Here is a 21,200-nt window from a genome sequence, read left to right on the forward strand (position 1 = left end):
TTGCAGGCCTAAAGCTATATTATATATATACTGTATTAGAGAGAGAGAGAGAGAGAGAGAGAGAGAGAGAGAGAGAGAGAGAGAGAGAGAGAGAGAGAGAGAGAGAGAGAGAGAGAGAGAGAGAGAGAGAGAGAGAGAGAGAGAACAACTCATTGACTGCCTTAAATTAGCACACACATCCCATCTCTCCAACTAATGTTATTTATTTAAATTGTTCCTGTTAATTAATAATTAACATAAGTAGCATAGTAATAATACGTAGGTTATTGATCAATAAATGTATTGATAAATTAATTTATATTACAAATGATACACCAGTAGATGTCATGTTATTTCCTCATTGTCCTTGCTGTGTCGCCTGCCGTCGCCTAAAAAATAGGATTGAGGCAATATTTAGCCAGGCGACAGAAGTTGCTGTGCGATCGTCGCTCGAAAATCTCCTGCCGTGTGGGCTGTCTCATTCATAACAATGGAAGCGATACAATTCTGTCTGTCGCCTCGCTTAAACACCTGATATCAGAAGAATAGACAGTCAGAAAAAAAGTTTTTAGTTTTACTTTTTAGTACTTAACCCTAGAGTCACCCTTGTCACAGTTCTGGTCAAAAAGCCAATTTTTTTACGTGTGTTTGTGGATAGCGTTGGCTAGATTGTATGTATATGCCAAAAAAGTTGCTCAGTATCACATCTTGGACTCTCTTTCTTCCTGGCAGAAGGTTCAAACTGAAACAGGGGGGTTGCACAATGGTCACGGTCTGCTTTGACCCTAAAAATACACCAACCCCTCCTTCCTAATGTCCGGAGGGGTAGGCTTTTATGACATTACTGACCTCGCTGTGTGGGGTGTGGGGAAACGGTAATTTAACCCTACACAAGATGCATTTCTTACTGCTCGCTTTGACTTGTTCTAGTTGACTATTTTCTGACTTCAGAGCGTCATTCCTCCTTAAAGCTGTGAACATATATTTCCTTAAAACCCTAACCTTACTGTACCGTACATTTTTGATTCAATTAATTTACGACAGTACCTTTTTATAACAAGTAACACTTGAATTGGTACTTTTTTGGATTTACAATGGATTTGACTAACTAATTACTAATTAGTAACAAAATATATAAAAGTCATAATACAAAAGATTGTGTATCTTGTAGTTTAACTTGTATCCAACTTCAATGTGTAAAGTCTCACCCAGCACTGGGAGGGATTGATTGATTGATTGAAAACTTTATTAACAGATTGCAGAATGGGTACAATACAGTACAGCTCAATACACACAATTGTTAAGGAGATGCAGACCTGAGAAAGACGTTCGTCTTGTTTACATCAGGGTCCCCCATTTTCAATTCATCAGGACATATGACATACATGACATACAGATAGACAGTACTGCTACATCTATACATTTATGACATACCAGATTTGCAAATATAGTACTGTTTGTGATACAAAAATAGTCCAGAAAAGAGAGTATATACATTTGACGTAAAAACTGCACATTGGAGGAGGTTGGGTAGGTGGGGAATAAGGGGGGGGGTTGGGGGGGGGGGGGGGGGGTTATCCTGTGTAGGAGGGGCGGTGATTGAAATCTGCACGCAACCGAAAGTATAAAGATGCTGAATACTCTGACTTGAAACAAGGACAAGGACATAGAACACATGAGGTAAGTTCCATTATTGTGTCGTTCATGTAGTAGGTTAAAGCTTTTACAGTAACCTTTAAATGGCTTTATTTAAAATGTATTTTAAATAGCCCTAAATCCAAAATGATAGCCTACTGTAATCCGAGGCGACGACGTGTCTTATGAGAAAATACTGTTTGTAAATCGAACATAACGTTTTAATGTAGAACGAACTTCTTGGAAGAAAAACAATGTTCTTGCAACAGAGTTCATGTTGGAAAGAGTCTGATCATATGAGCTAAAAACTGAAGTATGTTATTTTGTTGCAAGACATTGTCGGCTGTCCTAGAATACTTCCTTCCTATTATGTCATAATGTGTGTCGATTTTATAATAACCGTATCCGCACATTACGACTTTTAATCTGTAGAACGAGCTTCTTAGAAGAAAACCAATGTTCTGGCAACAGGGAATTGCAGCCTTAGTTGCGTCAGAGATGATTTGTGAATTATGGTCAATAAATCTTTATTGCGCCTCAGAGATACAACGCTCAACGTGATGTGATGCAAAAGCTGCGTTTATGGAAATGTTCCCTCCCTGCCTGGACATATTTTACATATTATATGTATTATGGTACTGTACTGTACGTGATGACGCTTTTATCCATTCCATTTCCATGGCATGTCATAGTATCTGTTGCATGAAGGGGGTGGGTATAGCCATGTATACGTTTCAACACGCTACTACTACCATAGAGGCTAGAGTTGTGAATCGCGCGGAGCGGCAATTTCGTTTCCTTTTTTGCGTTCACAAGTTGCGCAATGAAGGAAACGTTTTTCGTAATTTGGATCTGAATGAATGAATGAATGAACACTTTATTTAACAGATTGCAGAATGGGTACAATACGGATCTAGTCGGGCCACGTAGCATTATGTCGACAAAATAGAATAGAATAAACAAGTCTAAAACAAAGAATTTTAAACGAAGTTTAGCCTATTAAATCATTTTATAAGCGTTTGTTTATGGTCTGTGTGAGAACTGAGAAGCTCATCTGCAGAACCCCAGCTTTCTCTGTCCCCACGCTGGCGGTATATAAAGCAGACAGAGATAATAAATACTATGGTTCCCAAAGTCGGGGTCGCGACCCAAAGGTGGGCCGCGAGCAGCCACGGGAGGGCCGCGAGATGATTAAAAAAAGAAAAAGAAATACTTTTTTTTTTCTTTTTTCTTTTTATGCCACTGAACTTCAGGCCAGGACAGTGTTTCTAGTTGTATTCTAAAATTCTATTCTATTGTATTCTAAAATGTGACTATATGGTTTTATATTAACTTAATAAATAAACAAAAACGAAAAATATACTTACTTCAACGAACATTTCAAACTAAATAACAGATTATGTACATAAAACGCTGAAAACAACCGAAGCAACAATAGTATTTTAATGCGGCTATTATTATTATCATTATTATTTTGCAACAAGTTAGCCCTCTCATAAATAGCACATATAAACGAATAACTAACTTGAACTAACTTAATAGGATTGAAGTGATATTTGGCAAATCGGTCACCTGGCAAAAAAAAAAAAAAAAAAAAAACCTGACGATGTGCATTGGGCCGCGGCTCTCTGACGCCTTATTTTCTGGGTCCCAGCCTGAAAAGTTTGGGAACCCCACTAGAGTAAGAAAAGGGCAGTTTACTCACCTATTTCAATGGCATACGACGAGCCTTGCGTTGTGCAAAATCCTCGACAATGTCTTTAATGTCCAACTCCCGGGCTCTGGTGTTTTCAATGGACAGGATTGCAAGCCCACTCAGTCTCTCCTGACCCATGGCGCTCCGCAGGTAGGTCTTAATACGTTTTAACTTGGAGAAGGATCGCTCGGCTGTCGCCACAGTCACAGGTAACGTCAGGAATAATAATATAATTAGGTGGGGGGGGGGATTGATTGATTGATTGATTGAAATGTTTATTAACATATTGCAGAATGGGTACAATACAGTACAGCTCAATACACACAATTGTTAAGGGGATGCAGACCAGAGAAAGATTAAGATTAAGATTTGTTTATTAAGGACAATGCAAATTAATGAACATCATTTACATGAGTGTATGCATAACATCACAGCATGACAAGGACGTAAATATGCCGGGAATAGCACAGGGCTCATTTCCACCCGTAGTCCTAACATAAAACAAACACAAAACGGACCTTACAACGTTCATTCATAAAAACTGACATCACTGACATGACCACGCACACTCGCATGACATTCAGTCAGTACAACATCACTAACATCCCTAATGAGTGCATATTTGGCTGTCTAACAGCCATTTCCTGAGTTGGCCCCTAAAGAAAGACTTTCGTCTTGTTTACATCAGGGTCCCCCATTTTCAATTCATCATAACATATTATGACATACATGACATACAGATAGACAGTACTGCTACATCTCTACATTTATGACATACCAGATTTACAAATACAGTACTGTTTGTGATACAAAAAGAGTCTAAAAAAGAGAGTATATTTGATGAAGAAACTGTACATTGGAGGAGGTTGGGTAGGTGGGGTGGAGGGGGGGTGGGGAAACTGTACATTGGAGGTGGTTGGGTGGGGGGGGGGGGGTAACTGTACATTGGATAATCGACGATCCCTTACTTGGTCCCAAGAAGAGGGTCTCGTGTATTATTGGGTTAGGACATTTACTGTATATTGGAGGGGGTTGGGTTAGGACATTTACAGGGGCCAGTTTCGAATTGCAGTCTCCCGTAGGTGCTCTTTGAGAGTGGTTTTGAAAGTGGGTAGTGATTCACATTCCTTTACAGCTGTGGGTAGGGCGTTCCACATTGATGTGGCATAATTGCGAAAGGTGTTTAGTCCCTTGTTTGAGCCGAATCTGGGTTTAATTAACATGATTTGTGGTGCTCCCTCTGGTGTTGTGGTCGTATTCACTGACCTTTGGGAAGTATTTTGACATGTACATGGGTACCTTAGTCGTGTAGTGTATCTTGTAGACCAGGCCCATTGCAAGTTGCTGTACTCTGTCGTCTACTCTAAGCCATCCTAGGTTGTCAAAATGGGCAGGGGTGAGGTGGGTTTTAGGAGTAAGGTCAAGTAGTCTGACCAGTTTGTTTTGTGATGTTTGTAATCTTGTTTTTAGTGCATTTGAGGTGCTTTGGTACCATGAGTAAAACATTTAACATAGTTGTTAAGTTATTTAAAAAGAAAACAGGTGGACAGGAATTCAACAGGGTGGAAAGGACCCTAGGGTGGAATCACCAACAATGATATATTATACACTCCATATATAGTAACAACAGGAAAATATACCAATTTAAATTAAAAAGGAAGCAAGGTGCAGTCCATTTGGACAAAACAGTAACAAAAAATAATCAAAAAAACAAAAACAACAGGATCAGTAGTTTAAAAGAAAAGAGTCAGGGGGGGGGAGGGGGTGGGCTACTTTGGAGCAGCGCCATGTTGCACGAAGGAAAGTTTGAACAGGTGTGTTTTTAGGTGGGTTTTGAAGAGGTTGATGGTCTCGGAGCCTTAGGTCGCTTTCACATATAGTTTTGGTGGACTCGGTGCGGTTCTGGTGGTGAAGTTGCAACATTGTTGCATTCTTCATTTGGTTCGTCTGCGTTCACATAGCAATTTGTGAGGCGCACTGAACTTTCTGAACAATGTCACGCGGTCGAAAAGGGCGCGTCTATTGGACAGTGGAAATGTGTGTGTGTGGCTGCGAGCCTGTGTGTGCGCGCGCGCACGTGTGTGTCTGTGTGTGGACTGCGAGCCCTCCAGATCAGCGGAGGCGAGTTTTGACGTGGCATTGATCCATTGTTCTATTGAAGCCCATTACCACCATCCTCTCGCTAAACAACTTGTACACCACGTTGTTTTTATGAGTGCCCACAAGTAGCTGTTTTATTTGGTCTTCTGCCCATATGTGTACAGTGTGCTTGTTTTGCAGTGAATGCCGTTCGCCTCGGTAATAATATAATAAGCCCCGTTTTTTCTTCCTTCTTCCCAAGATGCACAGTTAGATAGATAGATAGATAGATAGATAGATAGATAGATAGATAGATAGATAGATAGATAGATAGATAGATAGATAGATAGATAGATAGATAGATAGATAGATAGATAGATAGATAGATAGATGGATGGATGGATGGATGGATGGATGGATGGATGGATGGATGGATGGATGGATGGATGGATGGATGGATGGATGGATGGATGGATGGATGGATGGATGGATGGATGGATGGATGGATGGATGGATGGATGGATGGATGGATGGATGGATGGATGGATGGATGGATGGATGGATGGATGGATGGATGGATGGATAGATAGATAGATGGATGGATGGATGGATGGATGGATGGATAGATAGATAGATAGATAGATAGATAGATAGATAGATAGATAGATAGATAGATAGATAGATAGATAGATAGATAGATAGATAGATAGATAGATAGATAGATAGATAGATAGATAGATCATATCTATCTATACTGGGCGAACAGGGAGCTGAGGGAGAAACCTGCGGACAATGAATGCCTTATTCATGTTGACTTCAGTAAGAATTATGGCTGCAAGTACACTAATGAGGTTCAGTCTGTCCACTTTGGGGGATCCCATCACCAAGCCACCCTCCACACTGGTGCTCTGTACACATCCTCCCAGTCCCCTCTGAGCATTTGTTCCATCTCCCCTTCTCTGAGGCACGACCCATCGGCCATCTGGGCCCACCTGTACCAGGTGCTGGATTTGACCTTTTGTTTAGTGCTTGAGGCTCTTCAATCAGGCGCAACCTGACTGTCAACATACCAGCTGAGATCTCTGCGAGGCCAGAAGGATTTGTTGACACCATTTCAATGCCGTAGACTAGAGGAAAACAACATCCAGGTGAACTGCATGGTATCAACAAATTCTTCTGGCCTTGGCCTCGCAGAGATCTCAGCTGGTATGTTGACAGTCAGCTTTGTCAGGTTTGGGTCGAGATGAGGGGAGATTACAGGTTTGATCATATTTACAATAACCCTTTTGAAACACTTCATGACCACACTTGTTAATGTAATGGGCCTAAAGTCCTTGTTGTCAACTGGAATAGGAATGATAGACTTTTTCCACAGCTCAGGGTCTGTGTAACTCTCAATAGAACTTTGGAAGATGGGGCACCAAGCCTCCGTTAGCTCGGCTGCACACTGCTTAAGCAGGAAGGAGGGCAAGCCGTCTGGGCCCACAGATCTCTTGCTCCCTGCCTTTGTGAAAACTGACTGTACCTGTTTTGGGTAAATTTTCACACAATCAACAGAGACAAATTGAGGAGGGTCAAGCGCCATCAAAGGAGAAGTGTTCTGTGCATCAAATCTTAAAAATAAGTCATTACGTTTATTAGCTCTGTTCTCGTCATTTAAGGTAATTAGCTGCTTTTTGTTAGAGTTCATGTTCGTTATTTTCTTCATAGAGTCCCACAGAGTTTTGTTGTCCATAGATCTGAAGCTCTGTTCAGCTTTAGCTCTGTTTTTCCCTGGCATTTCTTAGCTGCAGGTTGATCTCTTTCTGTGCTGCAGCTGCATCTGCCCTGTCCTTGGTGATGTGGGCCCACTTCTTATTGTTTATACAGGCCTCAACCTCTTTGGTGATGTGGGCCCACTTCTTATTGTTTATACAGGCCTCAACCTCTTTGGTGATGTGGGCCCACTTCTTATTGTTTATACAGGCCTCAACCTCTTTGGTGATGTGGGCCCACTTCTTATTGTTTATACAGGCCTCAACCTCTTTGGTGATGTGGGCCCACTTCTTATTGTTTATACAGGCCTCAACCTCTTTGGTGATGTGGGCCCACTTCTTATTGTTTATACAGGCCTCAACCTCTTTGGTGATGTGGGCCCACTTCTTATTGTTTATACAGGCCTCAACCTCTTTGGTGATGTGGGCCCACTTCTTATTGTTTATACAGGCCTCAACCTCTTTGGTGATGTGGGCCCACTTCTTATTGTTTATACAGGCCTCAACCTCTTTGGTGATGTGGGCCCACTTCTTATTGTTTATACAGGCCTCAACCTCTTTGGTGATGTGGGCCCACTTCTTATTGTTTATACAGGCCTCAACCTCTTTGGTGATGTGGGCCCACTTCTTATTGTTTATACAGGCCTCAACCTCTTTGGTGATGTGGGCCCACTTCTTATTGTTTATACAGGCCTCAACCTCTTTGGTGATGTGGGCCCACTTCTTATTGTTTATACAGGCCTCAACCTCTTTGGTGATGTGGGCCCACTTCTTATTGTTTATACAGGCCTCAACCTCTTTGGTGATGTGGGCCCACTTCTTATTGTTTATACAGGCCTCAACCTCTTTGGTGATGTGGGCCCACTTCTTATTGTTTATACAGGCCTCAACCTCTTTGGTGATGTGGGCCCACTTCTTATTGTTTATACAGGCCTTGACCTCTTTGGTGATGTGGGCCCACTTCTTATTGTTTATACAGGCCTCAACCTCTTTGGTGATGTGGGCCCACTTCTTATTGTTTATACAGGCCTCAACCTCTTTGGTGATGTGGGCCCACTTCTTATTGTTTATACAGGCCTCAACCTCTTTGGTGATGTGGGCCCACTTCTTATTGTTTATACAGGCCTCAACCTCTTTGGTGATGTGGGCCCACTTCTTATTGTTTATACAGGCCTCAACCTCTTTGGTGATGTGGGCCCACTTCTTATTGTTTATACAGGCCTCAACCTCTTTGGTGATGTGGGCCCACTTTTTATTGTTTATACAGGCCTCAACCTCTTTGGTGATGTGGGCCCACTTCTTATTGTTTATACAGGCCTCAACCTCTTTGGTGATGTGGGCCCACTTCTTATTGTTTATACAGGCCTCAACCTCTTTGGTGATGTGGGCCCACTTCTTATTGTTTATACAGGCCTCAACCTCTTTGGTGATGTGCGGCTTATTGTTGCATGGGAAAGTGAACAATCACCTTTTGTGGGACCACATTGTCAATGCAGAATCTGATGTAGTCAGTTGTAGATTCCTTCGCCACATCTAGCTCCTGATTGTGGAAAATGCTCTAATCCATGGAAGCAAAACAGCCTCTCAAAGTCTCTATACTGTCCTTAGTCCACTGCAACACAGTCTTTTCCTGGGGCTTACTGTATTTCAGCGCTGTTTTGTAAGTGGGCAAGAGATTGACTGTAAAGTCCAATGCATACGCCAGGCGATTTTTGCCAGGCGACCGATTTTTTAAGACAGGCGACTGACAGAATTGTATCGCTTCCATTGTTATGAATGAGAGAACCCACACAGCAGCAGATTTTCGAGCGACGATCGCGCAGCAACTTCTGTCACCTGGCTAAATATCGCCTCAATCCAATTTTTTTAGGCAGACACGACTTCTACTGGTGTATCATTTGTAAAATAAATAAATGTATCAATACATTCATTGATCAATAACCTACGTATTATTACCATATTACTTGTTAATTATTATCATTCAAATAAGCTTTGTTCTTATTTGACACAAAAATTATCAAACCAAGATGAATTTCCCTATATTGGGATTGAAGTGTAAACCTAACTTTCACCAATCTTCACTTAAAAATAATAATAATAAAAAAAAATATATATATATATATATAAAAGGTTACTTAATCAAACAAAGATGAATGTCCCTATTGGGATTAATAGTGCAATAACTTGCTTTTTCACCAAATTTCACTTAAAACAAATAAAAGGTGCCTCTTGATCATCAAACAGGAATGAATTTCCCTATTGCGATTAATAAAGTGCAAATCTAACTTTCACCAAACATCACTTTTTGTAAAATAAAAGGTGACAAAAAAAATCGTTTTGAAAATCGTTTTCTTTTGGAAAATCGTCCTAAATCATTCATTTGAATCGCCCAGCCCTACTATACTACTACTATTAGTACTACTACTATACTACTGCTGCTACTACTACTACTACTACTACTACTACTACTACTACTACTACTACTACTACTACTACTACTACTGCTGCTACTACTACTACTACTACTACTACTACTACTACTACTACTACTACTACTACTACTGCTGCTACTACTACTACTACTACTACTACTACTACTACTACTACTACTACTGCTGCTACTACTACTACTACTACTACTACTACTACTACTACTACTACTACTACTACTACTACTATTACTACTATTACTACTACTACTTCTATTACTATTGCTACTACTAATACTACTACTACTACTACTACTACTACTACTACTACTACTACTACTACTACTACTACTACTACTACTATTACTGCTACTACTATTACTACTACTATTATTATTATTATTACTACTACTAATACTATTACTATACTATTACAACTTCTTCTCATGTCTTTCTGTTTGCAGTGATGGAAAGTAACGTGACAACCCAGTTGAAGAGATTTCTGGATCAACTGAAGGCTGATCAACTAAATGTGTTTATATGGCACCTGACTAAAGAGGGCCCAGATGGCCTTTCAGACATACCACCTGGTGATCTGCCACGGAACTCCCCAACGCAAGATGTTGTGAACAAGATAGTGGAGACCCATGAAGATGATGCCATTATTATTGTCTGTAGAATTCTGAAGATCATGCAACAAAACAACCTGGCCACAAATTTGGAGAAAGCAGCGACTCGTCTTGGTCTCAAAATAGGTACAGCAGTGATGCATGATACATATTCATTCTTAGCCTACAATAATTAATCTGGAGTAGAAATGTATGAATTTAGAGGTTTAATGTGGAGTAGAGATGTATGAATTTAGACGTTTAATCTGGAGTAGAGATTTCTGGGTCAACTGAAGCCTGATCGAATTTATATGGTACCTGACTAAAGAGGGCACAGATGGCCTTTCAGACATACCACCTGGTGATCTGCCATGTGGTTCCTCAAAGCTACATGTTGTGGACATGATAGTGGCGACCCATGCAGATGATGCCAGCCATCATTATCACCTGTAGAAATCTGAGGGAGATGAGCCTAATCAAACTGGCCTTAAATTAGGAGAAAGCAGGTATCATAATAGGTACAGCAGCGATGCATGATACATATTCATGGAAAAATAGAAGACCTGTTGCTCTTTTGATTTTTTTTAAATATTTTTCCTTCACAGCTCCAGCTCCACCCCAAGCTGCCTTCACAGCTCCACCCCAAGCTGCCGTCACAGCTCCAGCTCCAAGTAATGGAAGTAATGCCATTGCAGAAAGGGTACGCAAAGCTTTTCCTTTGTAACAAAGTATATCTGTTGCTAAATAGAGATACTCCAGGTTAGGGTTGGACGGTATGGTCTTAAATGTATATCACTGTATAATTTGAAGCATAGACGGTAACGGTATATATCACGGTATATTCATTTATCTTAAAATGTCTATATAAATGCTTCTGAAGGGGTAAAACACTGGCAGCTATTACTGTACTCTTGTATTACTATAGGACATATTTCACATAGTACAGCGGTATTTAAGAACATTTATTGTGCAAAACTGCAATAGAAATTCGTGAATTCATTAACAAATCGATTGATTTGAAATCAATTACAAAGTTGTCATTGGAGCAAATTGTGTTTTCTTTTTTTTGTATACGTGTACACTTTCCTGCAGACGGAGTGCTACACACTGACCCATAATCCTCGTGGGTTATGTTTAATCATCAACAACGAGCATTTTGCGGGGAATGAGCTGAAGAATCGACCAGGAACTCGGGAGGACGAGAGTAAGTACCACTGTATTTGATTAGCTCAGGGCCAGATGCCACTCTGATCCGGTGTGTGTGTCTCTCTCTCTCTCTCTCTCTCTCTCTCTCTCTACAGCTAGGGCTGAGCCCGAACATTCGGACCTTCGTTCGTTACGTTGTCATTCGAATTCTAAATCAACATTCAAATTTTTTATTAAGAAATATTATTATTATTTTATCTTTTAATAATTTTTTTCATGTGTCTATTCATTCTGTTTAAACCAATGGGGTTTTTCTTCACAGTTGCAGATAAAGATTAGGCTACACTAATATTATAGTATTAAAACTGATGAGTTATATTCATTAAAGAAAGTTGATTTAATAAAAAAAATATATATACTAATTTAATCAGATTAATCACTTTATTCAAATTGAGGATTTAGTTTGAGGATATTTATATATATATTTTTTTATTATTAAAAACGAAGGTTCGAACGTCCGTTCGAAAAACCCTGACGAAGTTCGCAGCCCAAAAACGGGCTTCGGGGAAACAGCCCTATCTACAGCTAGAGTCGATGTAGTTCTCTCTGTTCAGAGTTGGCATTAATCATCTTTGATATGCTATTCAAAGTTCTCTCCGTCCATCTCTCACAGAGGCTCTGCGTAGCGTCTTCTCCAAGCTCGGCTTCGCGGTGAAAGTGCATAAAGATATGACCGCGAACGAAACACGGAAAGTCCTGGAGTCTCTGGGAAAAGAGGATTTCATGAAGGCAGACGCCTTGGTGAGTGACATGACATTACAGTTTATCCAAATGTACATAATCTCTAGCGATATGCAATCCCCGTTCTTTCAGACGGCTCGACTGAAGTCATGACCCATTCGACCTCTTAATACCCACCCACTACCGTCTGACACTGTGATTGTTATTTTGTATATTGTTATTTTGTATATTGTTGTTATTTTGTATATTGTACAGTATTGTAACATTGTTTTATTGTATAGTATTTTATGTTTCACTTTTATTACTTGTGTGATTTTATATTTGCTTCCACTACTGCACCTTAAGTTTTGAGTCCCAAATCTCGTTGTATGCCAATATAATGACAATAAAGGCATATAATCGAATCTAATCTGACCTCAGGTGGTGTGCGTGCTGTCCCACGGAGATATGGGGTGCGTGTTCGGGACCGACGGGCAGAAGGTGTATCTCCGCGAATTAACCCAGCCCTTCACGGACGGGCGCGCCCCCACCCTGGCGGGGAAACCCAAGCTCTTCTTCATCCAGGCGTGCCAGGGCAGGGCTTACCAGCGGGGCGCGTTGCCCAGCTGGCAGGAGGACGCCAGCTCGGCCCCGGGCGAGTCGGTCCCGTGGGCCGCTGACGTCCTGGTGGGCATGGCGACGGTGGAGGAGTGCAAGTCGTTCCGCAACACTAGCACGGGTTCCATCTACATCCAGGAGCTGTGTCGGCAGCTGGAGATGGCTGCGGCCAGGTGAGAGGGGGGAGGGGCTCCAGAGACCAACGCACGTGATGTGAACCATAGACGTATATAAAGGCTAGATGACTCACCCGCGCTGCTGGCCAATGGAGACCGACGTTGCCACATGGCGGCCATCTTGCCACAGGCAGCACGCCCACTCATAACATGAATGTCTATGGTGCCTGTACTATTGAAATAACCATAGCTTGCTCAACTTTCAACCGATTTTCAAAACGGTTTGGTTTGTTATAAACGCCAGAGATGTAGTTATCATATTGCATTACTTATAATGGACTTTCATATGAAAATAATTTCAACATGTCCAAGCGTCCTGAATCATAGCCACGTAAATAATGTTTGTAATAAACCAAACCGTTTGTACATCGGTTGAAAATTGAGCACGCTATGGTTATTTCAATAGTACATGCACCATAGACATTCATGTTATGAGTGGGCGTGCTGCCTGTGGCAAGGTGAACTACGCTGGAGACTCCGCCTTGCACCATCTAGTTATATATATCTAGGATGTGAACAGCTCGGCTTAAAACTCACACGTCACAGAGGGTTAAAGGGGAATACCGCCCAATTTAATTCACAGATTCCCAGGGCCTTAAACGGTGTAATACAAAACAAAACAAAAAAAGTGAAAGCTCAAACAGGGTATCTGCAGGGTATTAAAATGTCTTAAATTCATAATTCTCTATTTAAGGCCTTAAAAGGTTTTAAAAAGTCTTACATTTAATTTGCATGGGATATATATTGAATATATTAAATGTTTTTGTATTCAAGGCGTTGTTTCTTGCAGGGCTACCAGGAGCTTGGTGCGTCTGGCAAGAGCTTATATGGAACGCGCAAGAATTTTGCGCAAGTGCAGCCGCCAGTTTGCATGGATAAAAATGGACTCCAATCTTACATTTAAAAAAAACAAATCAAATCGGTAGTAAACAACGCAAAGTTTCACTTATCAAACTTCCGTCACATCAGAAACTCTCGGTCAACAAAAGCAGCAGCACTGTATTTTAATGCCATTATTATGTCACATTTAACATACTGTGGGGCGGCGTGGCTCAGGGGTAGAGCGGGGCGTCCAATGATCGAAGGGTTGGTGGTTCGAATCCCGCTCAAGCCCATGTCCATCCCATTGCCGTTGTGTCCTTGGGCAAGACACTTAACCTACTTGCCTCGTATGAATGTGTATGCATGTGAATGAATGTTGGTGGTGGTCGGAGGGGCCGTAGGCGTTGATTATTCGCCACGCTTCCGTGAGTCTGCCTCAGGGCAGCTCTGGCTGCAATTGTAGCTTACCACCACCGGTATGACTGTGTATGAACGAATAATGGACTCTGTGAAGCGCTCTGAGTCAGAGCAACAGTCAGTCAGAGAAGAGCGCTATATAAATCCAATCCATTATTACTGTCTGACTAGCTGGACACAAGCCTCCTGTACAACACTACGATCTGAAAAGGTAGTTTACCATCAGGCTGTGAAAGTTCTGGACAGGAAAACAAACAGCCACCACCATTGTCATAGCATAGCAAACCAGAACCTACTGAGCTGGGACAATCTCGTCAAATTCAAAGATGCCTGCCTTACCTATAAAATCCTACATGGCTTGGCTCCTCCCCCCCTCTGTACTTTCATAAAACAGAAAGCATCTGCTGACAGATATACCAGGTCTGTAGTCAGAGGGGACTGTGTAGTCCCAAACAGGAGGTCTGCTTTTAGTCAGGCAGCCTTTTCCATGAGAGCAGCCCACACCTGGGAACAGTCTGCCAATACGGCTCAGGGAGTATCAAAGTTACATTTCATTTCAAACTAACTTAAAATCATGGTTGAGAGATGGTCATGTGTGCGACCATTTTAACTGAGGGGTTGTGATGTATTGTAATGTATTTTAATGTATTTATTTGTATGTATTTTAGTGTATTGTAACCTATACTGATTCCTACTGTGTTTTAATTATTGTACTATGTCTTAATTATTGTAGTGCTCATGTCACCTGCCCCAGAGACTACAGTTGAAAATTAGCCAAGCTGGCTAAACTGGCATATTTACAGTCAAATGTTCCTTAATATGCACTGTCTCTGTATTTTAAACCAATAAATACAAGTTCAGTGTCGCTATGTGTTTTTTATTAAAATATTTTGCTAGTATGGTCGTGAAATTGGTATAAAATTGCTATTAAAAAGGTCTTTAAAAGTCTTAAATTGTACTTGTTGAAACCTGCAGATACCCTTAAAACCCACTCACAAATACTGCCCAATTTAATTAAGTAATTATGATTCCCAGGGCCTTAAACGGTCTAATACAAAACAAAGTGAAAGCTCAAACATTTAATTAAGACCTTTCACATCCTGATGTCTTTCATTACAGTGCCAGCAGTTCTTAATCGGAAAATGTACTCTTATTAAATAATATATATTTAATAAGAGTATATATAATAGTATATAAATTCCTTCTCAGTGGGGCTGTACGGGGGACGTGACATCTCATGCAGGACAGGCCGAAGCACGTAGCGATGGCAAACTGTTTAAGCTGAAACACAATACCTTTCCTTTCTGTAATGTTTACCTACTGTCTTCTGTGCAGCAAGGAGGACATTCTCACAGTCCTGACGCGTGTGAACCGGGAGGTCAGCAGAGGAGAGTACAAGGAGGAGAGGCACAAGCAAATGCCAGAGCCAAAATACACGCTCACCAAGAAACTCATCCTCACCTTCGTCTGAGAAGGCTGTGACCAAGTTGGAAAACGTGCCAAATCTGGGAATTGACTGAGATATCCCATAATAACGACTTCTCAAGTCATGTGTATTATGTATGTGGACATTTGAACCCTTGCATTGAAGAACCATATGAATCCCGTCTTGCCATGTTTTGGACAGCCCATGTATTAGCAAGTTGATCCATATCGCTTGCAGTGTGAAATGTGAATGCGATGCATCAGAAGAAAGTACTCGATTTCTACTGCCTTTGATAATAAAGTTTTAAAACATTGTTCCTCCTTATATGGTTCTTAGTCCGAAATACTAATTTGATCTTGAGAATAATGTGCTATTATATGCATGCTGTATGCTAAGTTTGAATGTTTATTGTTGGTGGTGTGTTGTCAAAGAAAGTTTGTTGAATGTGATCTGCCGTTTAAGTTTTGTTTTGTTTGTCACATATAATATTGATATTGAAGTGAAGATATAATGTTTGTAATGTTTGTGCTGGAGCCACTTGATCCAGAACAGCAACTCCGGTCAGAGAGCAGAGCGGACACAGAGACAGAACAGTCCTTTGTATTTTAATGTTGTTCAAGAGGCTTGAGCGATTGAGTGAGTGAATCTAGCAGAGAATGAGTGAGTGCACATTGTTAGCATTGTGATAATGCTGAATAGCATCCTTTCAGTTTTGTGCATTCTGAATACCAGCATGTTATACTTACCCCTGCTAATTACTTGTTCTGTTATTGGGTTGCAGGAAACCACTCAATCATTCTGATCCTCATTCAAATACAAAGGACTATTCTCGGCCTGTGTCCGCTCTGCTCTCTGACCGCAGTTGCCGTTCTGGATAAAGTGGCTCCAGCAAAAAAACATTACAAACATTATATCTTCAATACCTCATATGATAATTGCCTAAGTAATTTTTCCAAGATGTTTGGAAAAGAAGAAAAAACACATTTTCCAGCAAATGTGTAAAGAGTTTTTCATTTATATTTTTATATAAGTGAACTTATATTTAATAAGTGCCACAAGGTGTATCAACAAGTTTGCAAAAAATACAGTAAAAAGAATAAAGTCCAAACACTATACAATATATAAACTAAAGTACAACCTAAAGGACAAATGAAGTACAAAATGCAAACGTTAGGTAGGGAGGGATGTAGTGCAAATATTTTTGTAATGGAGAGATTGGTGTATGGTGTATATATATTTTGAACTCTTGCACTGTTTGTATTTCATGTGTTTTGGATAGACTACAGATGGAAATGAGCTTCTGCTAAATCTGGTGCAAACATATTTTCATGTAACAATGATTAATGTAAATGCACATTGTCTATAAAAAAGATGGTGTAGTGTTAAAGAGTTTGATCTTGCGTTCATTCACTGGTGGTGTTGGATTGATTGATTGATTGATTGATTGATTGATGAATGAATTAAAACTTTATTTAACAGATTGCAGAATGGGTATACAATACAGTACGGCTCAATACACACAATTGTTAAGGGGATGCAGACCAGAGAAAGACGTTTGCCTTGTTTACATCAGGGTCCCCCATTTTCAATTCATAGTGACATTTATGACATACACAACATACATGACATCATGATATTCATGGCATAGTACACTCATTTGAGTAGTGGAAAAGGGGTAGGATTAAAAAAGTGTATACTTCTTCTTACTCCTTTTCGAACATGTAGATTGAGTTGTGTTTTGCTTTTGTTATTGTTTGTTTGTATTCATTGCATGTTCGAAATAAAGATTTCAAATAAAAAATAAATAAATAGGGACATACATGACATACAGTGATACAGGTATATAGTACTGTTACATTTGTGACATATACGATATGCAAATATACAGTACTGATATTATAGATTACATTAATTGGAAACTTTTCAACATGCTGCCTGCTGTTGAAACAGCTTTGGTTTCTTGTCAAGCTGTGCTTAATTTAACACAGGAAACCCAGAATGCCACACCTCTCTCGCTGTATTACCACATCTCGAGATAAAGCTGGGAACGAGGTTATTACCACACTGACTCGCGCACTAGTCACACACACACACTGTATGGAAGGCATGGGCAGAATCCACTGGTCTCCATGTTGGCTCCCCGGGCTCCACCCTGGTCTCCATGTTGGCTCCCCGGGCTCCACCCTGTAACTCACGCACAAAGTTCCAGGAAATGTTCGCAACAAGCCTGACATCTGGCCGCTGCTGCATCTGCTAGTGCTACACAGAACATAATAAGGAGCGGCTTGGTTTAACGTCGGACAAGAAGAAAGGACGGGGCGGTCTGAATGAATGAATGAATGAAAACTTTATTTAACAGATTGCAGAATGGGTACAATACAGTACGGCTCAATACATACAGGGGATGCAGACCTGAGAAAGACGTTTGTCTTGTTTCCATCAGGGTCCCCCATTTTCAATTCATATAGAGGATGAGGTTTTCGAAGGAGATGGTGGGAGGCTCAGTGTTGCAGTGCTGGTATAACTCGGTATAACGGCGTTATACCTCACTCACTGAGGCTGAAGTACGCGCAATCGCTTTTTACATGGCATTATCCAACCGGACTCCCGGAGAAGCATGCAGCTGCAGAGCCGCAGAGCCAGCGGCGCTCTCTGGGCCGCGCGCTGACGGCCGCGCTGTGAGGCAATAGTATCCAGCTGCAGGACGAGAGCAGCCAAAAAAAACTGTGCATGCGCGCGCACGCGCGCACGTGCACGCGCGTGGAGCGTTTGACCTACTGTCAATTTGCCACTGCAACACTGGGGAGGGGGGATGTAAGGGGGTGATAGCTGGGGTACCGGTTGAGGTTAGCGTGGAGCAGCTGGTGGAAGGGCTAGGGAAGGACGGGCGTAATGGCATAGTTAAGGGCAGTGTGCGATCCATATCAGGATCTTTGGGGGAGCGGGGGGGGGGGGGGGGGGGTTGGTCAGGCGCAAAAAAAAATCTCAAAGCGCTTCCCTAAGTCTCGCAACTGCCGTGAGAGAGAGAGAGAGAGAGAGAGAGACGCCCGCGGAGAGAGAGAGAGAGAGAGAGAGAGAGAGAGAGAGAGGGGGGGGGGGGGACGCCCGCGAGAGAGAGAGAGAGAGACGCCCGCGGAAAGAGAGAGAGAGCCTGCTTGCCTCAACGACTACCGCCCTGTAGCTCTCACCTCCATAGCCATGAAGTGCTTTGAGAAGCTAGTAAAGGGCTACATCTGCTCCTCCCTCCCCATCAACATGGACCCCCTGCAATTTGCATACCGCCCCAACAGGTCCACGGAGGACGCCATATCCCATGTGCTGCACACAGCAGCATCACACCTGGACAAGAGGCAGGGGAACTATGTGAGAATGCTATTCATCGACTACAGCTCGGCATTCAATACCATAGTCCCCTCCATACTCATAGCCAAGCTCAGGGACCTGGGCTTGGGCTATGACCTCTGCCAGTGGGTCTTGGACTTCCTGACTGGCAGACCCCAGGTGGTGAGAGCAGGCAACTGCACCTCCTCATCCATCACCCTCAACATAGGGGCCCCCCAGGGCTGTGTTCTGAGTCCCCTCCTCTACTCCCTGTACACACACGACTGTGTGGCTCAGCGGAGTAGCAATACAATCGTCAAATTTGCTGACGACAGTGGTGGTGGGCCTGATCTCTGCCAACGACGAGAGGGCCTACCTGGAAGAGGTCAAGGTCCTGGCGGGATGGTGCCAGGAAAACAGCCTCTCCCTGAACGTCAGCAAAACAAAGGAGATGATTGTGGACTTCAGGAGGTCGGGGGTCAAGGACTACAGCCCCCTCAGCATCGACGGGGCACCGGTTGAGAGAGTCAACAGCTTTAAGTACCTCGGAGCCTACATATCCGAGGACTTGACATGGACCACACACATTAACAGTGTTGTGAAGAAGGCACGACAACGCCTCTACTTCCTCAGGCGCCTAAGGAAGTTCCAAGTCAGCCAGAAGATCCTTAAGAACTTCTACTCATGTACAATAGAGAGCATCTTGACCGGCAACATCACCTCCTGGTTTGGGAATAGCACTGCACAAGACCAAAGCAGACTACAAAGAGTGACATGTTCAGCCGAACGCACAATTGGAGGGGGGCTCCCCACCCTCCAGAACATTTACTACAAGCGTTGCAAGGGCAAGGCTAAGAGAATCATTAAAGACTCCAGTCACCCGAACAACTGCCTCTTTGAACTGCTGCGGTCAGGCAAGCGATACAGGAGTCTCAAGGCGAGCACAGAAAGACTCAGAAGAAGCTTCTATCCCCAGGCCATCAGGCTGCTAAACGAACAATGAATGAACACTACACAACAACAACCACATAGCACACACATCCACACGCACACACTCACTTTAAACAAACACACTGTAGCACCCACTCCACACACTTATAGCACACACCCACTTTAAACAAACACACTGTAGCACCCACTCCCCACACTTTATATTTATGGATGAAGGATTGCACTACAACTCGTACACCTTACTGTAAATTGTACCTAAAATTGTACCTCATCCCATTTCTGCTTTGCACTAGATAGTACTGTACATTAGTACACTGCATAGTATTGTGTATTGTATATTATATGGTAACTCAGAACATTGTACATATGTCTATACCGAACACTGTGACCTCATTTTCTTCCTTTTCTTCTTCTAAATTCATGCTATATTATGTTATTATGTTATTTGATACTATCTTGTCTAGCACAGTCTCTGGAGCGTAACAGTAAGAAGCATTTTGTATGAAAGTATTCTGTACTTCTGTATGACAACTATTAAAGAACTTGAACTTGAACTTGAACTTGAGAGACGCCCGCAAGAGAGAGAGAAAGAGAGAGAGAGTCCAGCTCACTGCACTGCCGCGGAGAGAGAGAGAGAGACTCCAGCTCACTGCCGCGGAGAGAATTACATTTGTTTTTCTTGCAGTTTTATTAAAAGTCACTCCTCATCTCCAGTAGTCAGTGTTGCAGTGCTGGTATCACTCGGTATAACGCCGTGATACCTCACTCACTGAGGCTGAAGTACGCGCAATCGCTTTTTACATGGCATTATCCAACCGGACTCCCGGAGAAGCATGCAGCTGCAGAGCCGCAGAGCCAGCGGCGCTCTCTGGGCCGCGCGCTGACGGCCGCGCTGTGAGGCAATAGTATCCAGCTGCAGGACGAGAGCAGCCAAAAAAACCTGTGCATGCGCGCGCACGCGCGCACGCGCACGCGCGTGGAGCGTTTGACCTACTGTCAATTTGCCACTGCACCACTGCCAGTAGTAAAAAAAATGCAACATTATCGCCACCGACCTGTCCTGATGGTCCGTCTGCCCAATTCTCAAAATCTGCATGTCACAGAAGTAGTCCCCGCAGCAAGTTGCTTCGTCTTCTTTGTAAAATCAAAATTGGTTAGAAAAACTTTCGACATTATCCTGGATGCGTCTATTTGTGCCTGCAGAGTGCAGACTGCAGTGCAGCGCCGCCACGCTCCGAATGGTGAACGCAAGAATAGCATGCATGTTCCATGCGTATTACGAGTAGGGTATATCTGCAGTGCCGCCCGCAACCTATTGTCTATTACGGTGAATTTTTGCGGAAATCATTTATACATCAAAATAGCCTAATTTTATTATTATACACGATGATGACGATATAGAAAAGTACAGAAAAATTTGAAA

The 21,200-nt window shown here is 42.2% G+C and overlaps 1 protein-coding gene across 1 annotated transcript; it reads left to right on the top strand.

The window, feature by feature from the left end:
• Window positions 1-3,487: 3,487 nt before the first annotated feature.
• LOC311227870 (caspase-8-like) lies at window positions 3,488-16,877 on the top strand. Its single transcript, XM_084313715.1, has 7 exons — window positions 3,488-3,519; window positions 10,037-10,327; window positions 10,786-10,880; window positions 11,273-11,384; window positions 12,000-12,127; window positions 12,488-12,837; window positions 15,415-16,877. Exons 2-7 carry the CDS (start codon window positions 10,039-10,041, stop codon window positions 15,548-15,550), a joined length of 1,110 nt encoding a protein of 369 aa, XP_084169841.1. The 5' UTR covers window positions 3,488-3,519; window positions 10,037-10,038; the 3' UTR covers window positions 15,551-16,877.
• Window positions 16,878-21,200: the final 4,323 nt, after the last annotated feature.

This window comes from Notolepis coatsorum, assembly GCF_963971535.1.
Source record: "Notolepis coatsorum genome assembly, chromosome: 4".
Lineage (NCBI taxonomy): Eukaryota > Metazoa > Chordata > Actinopteri > Aulopiformes > Paralepididae > Notolepis > Notolepis coatsorum.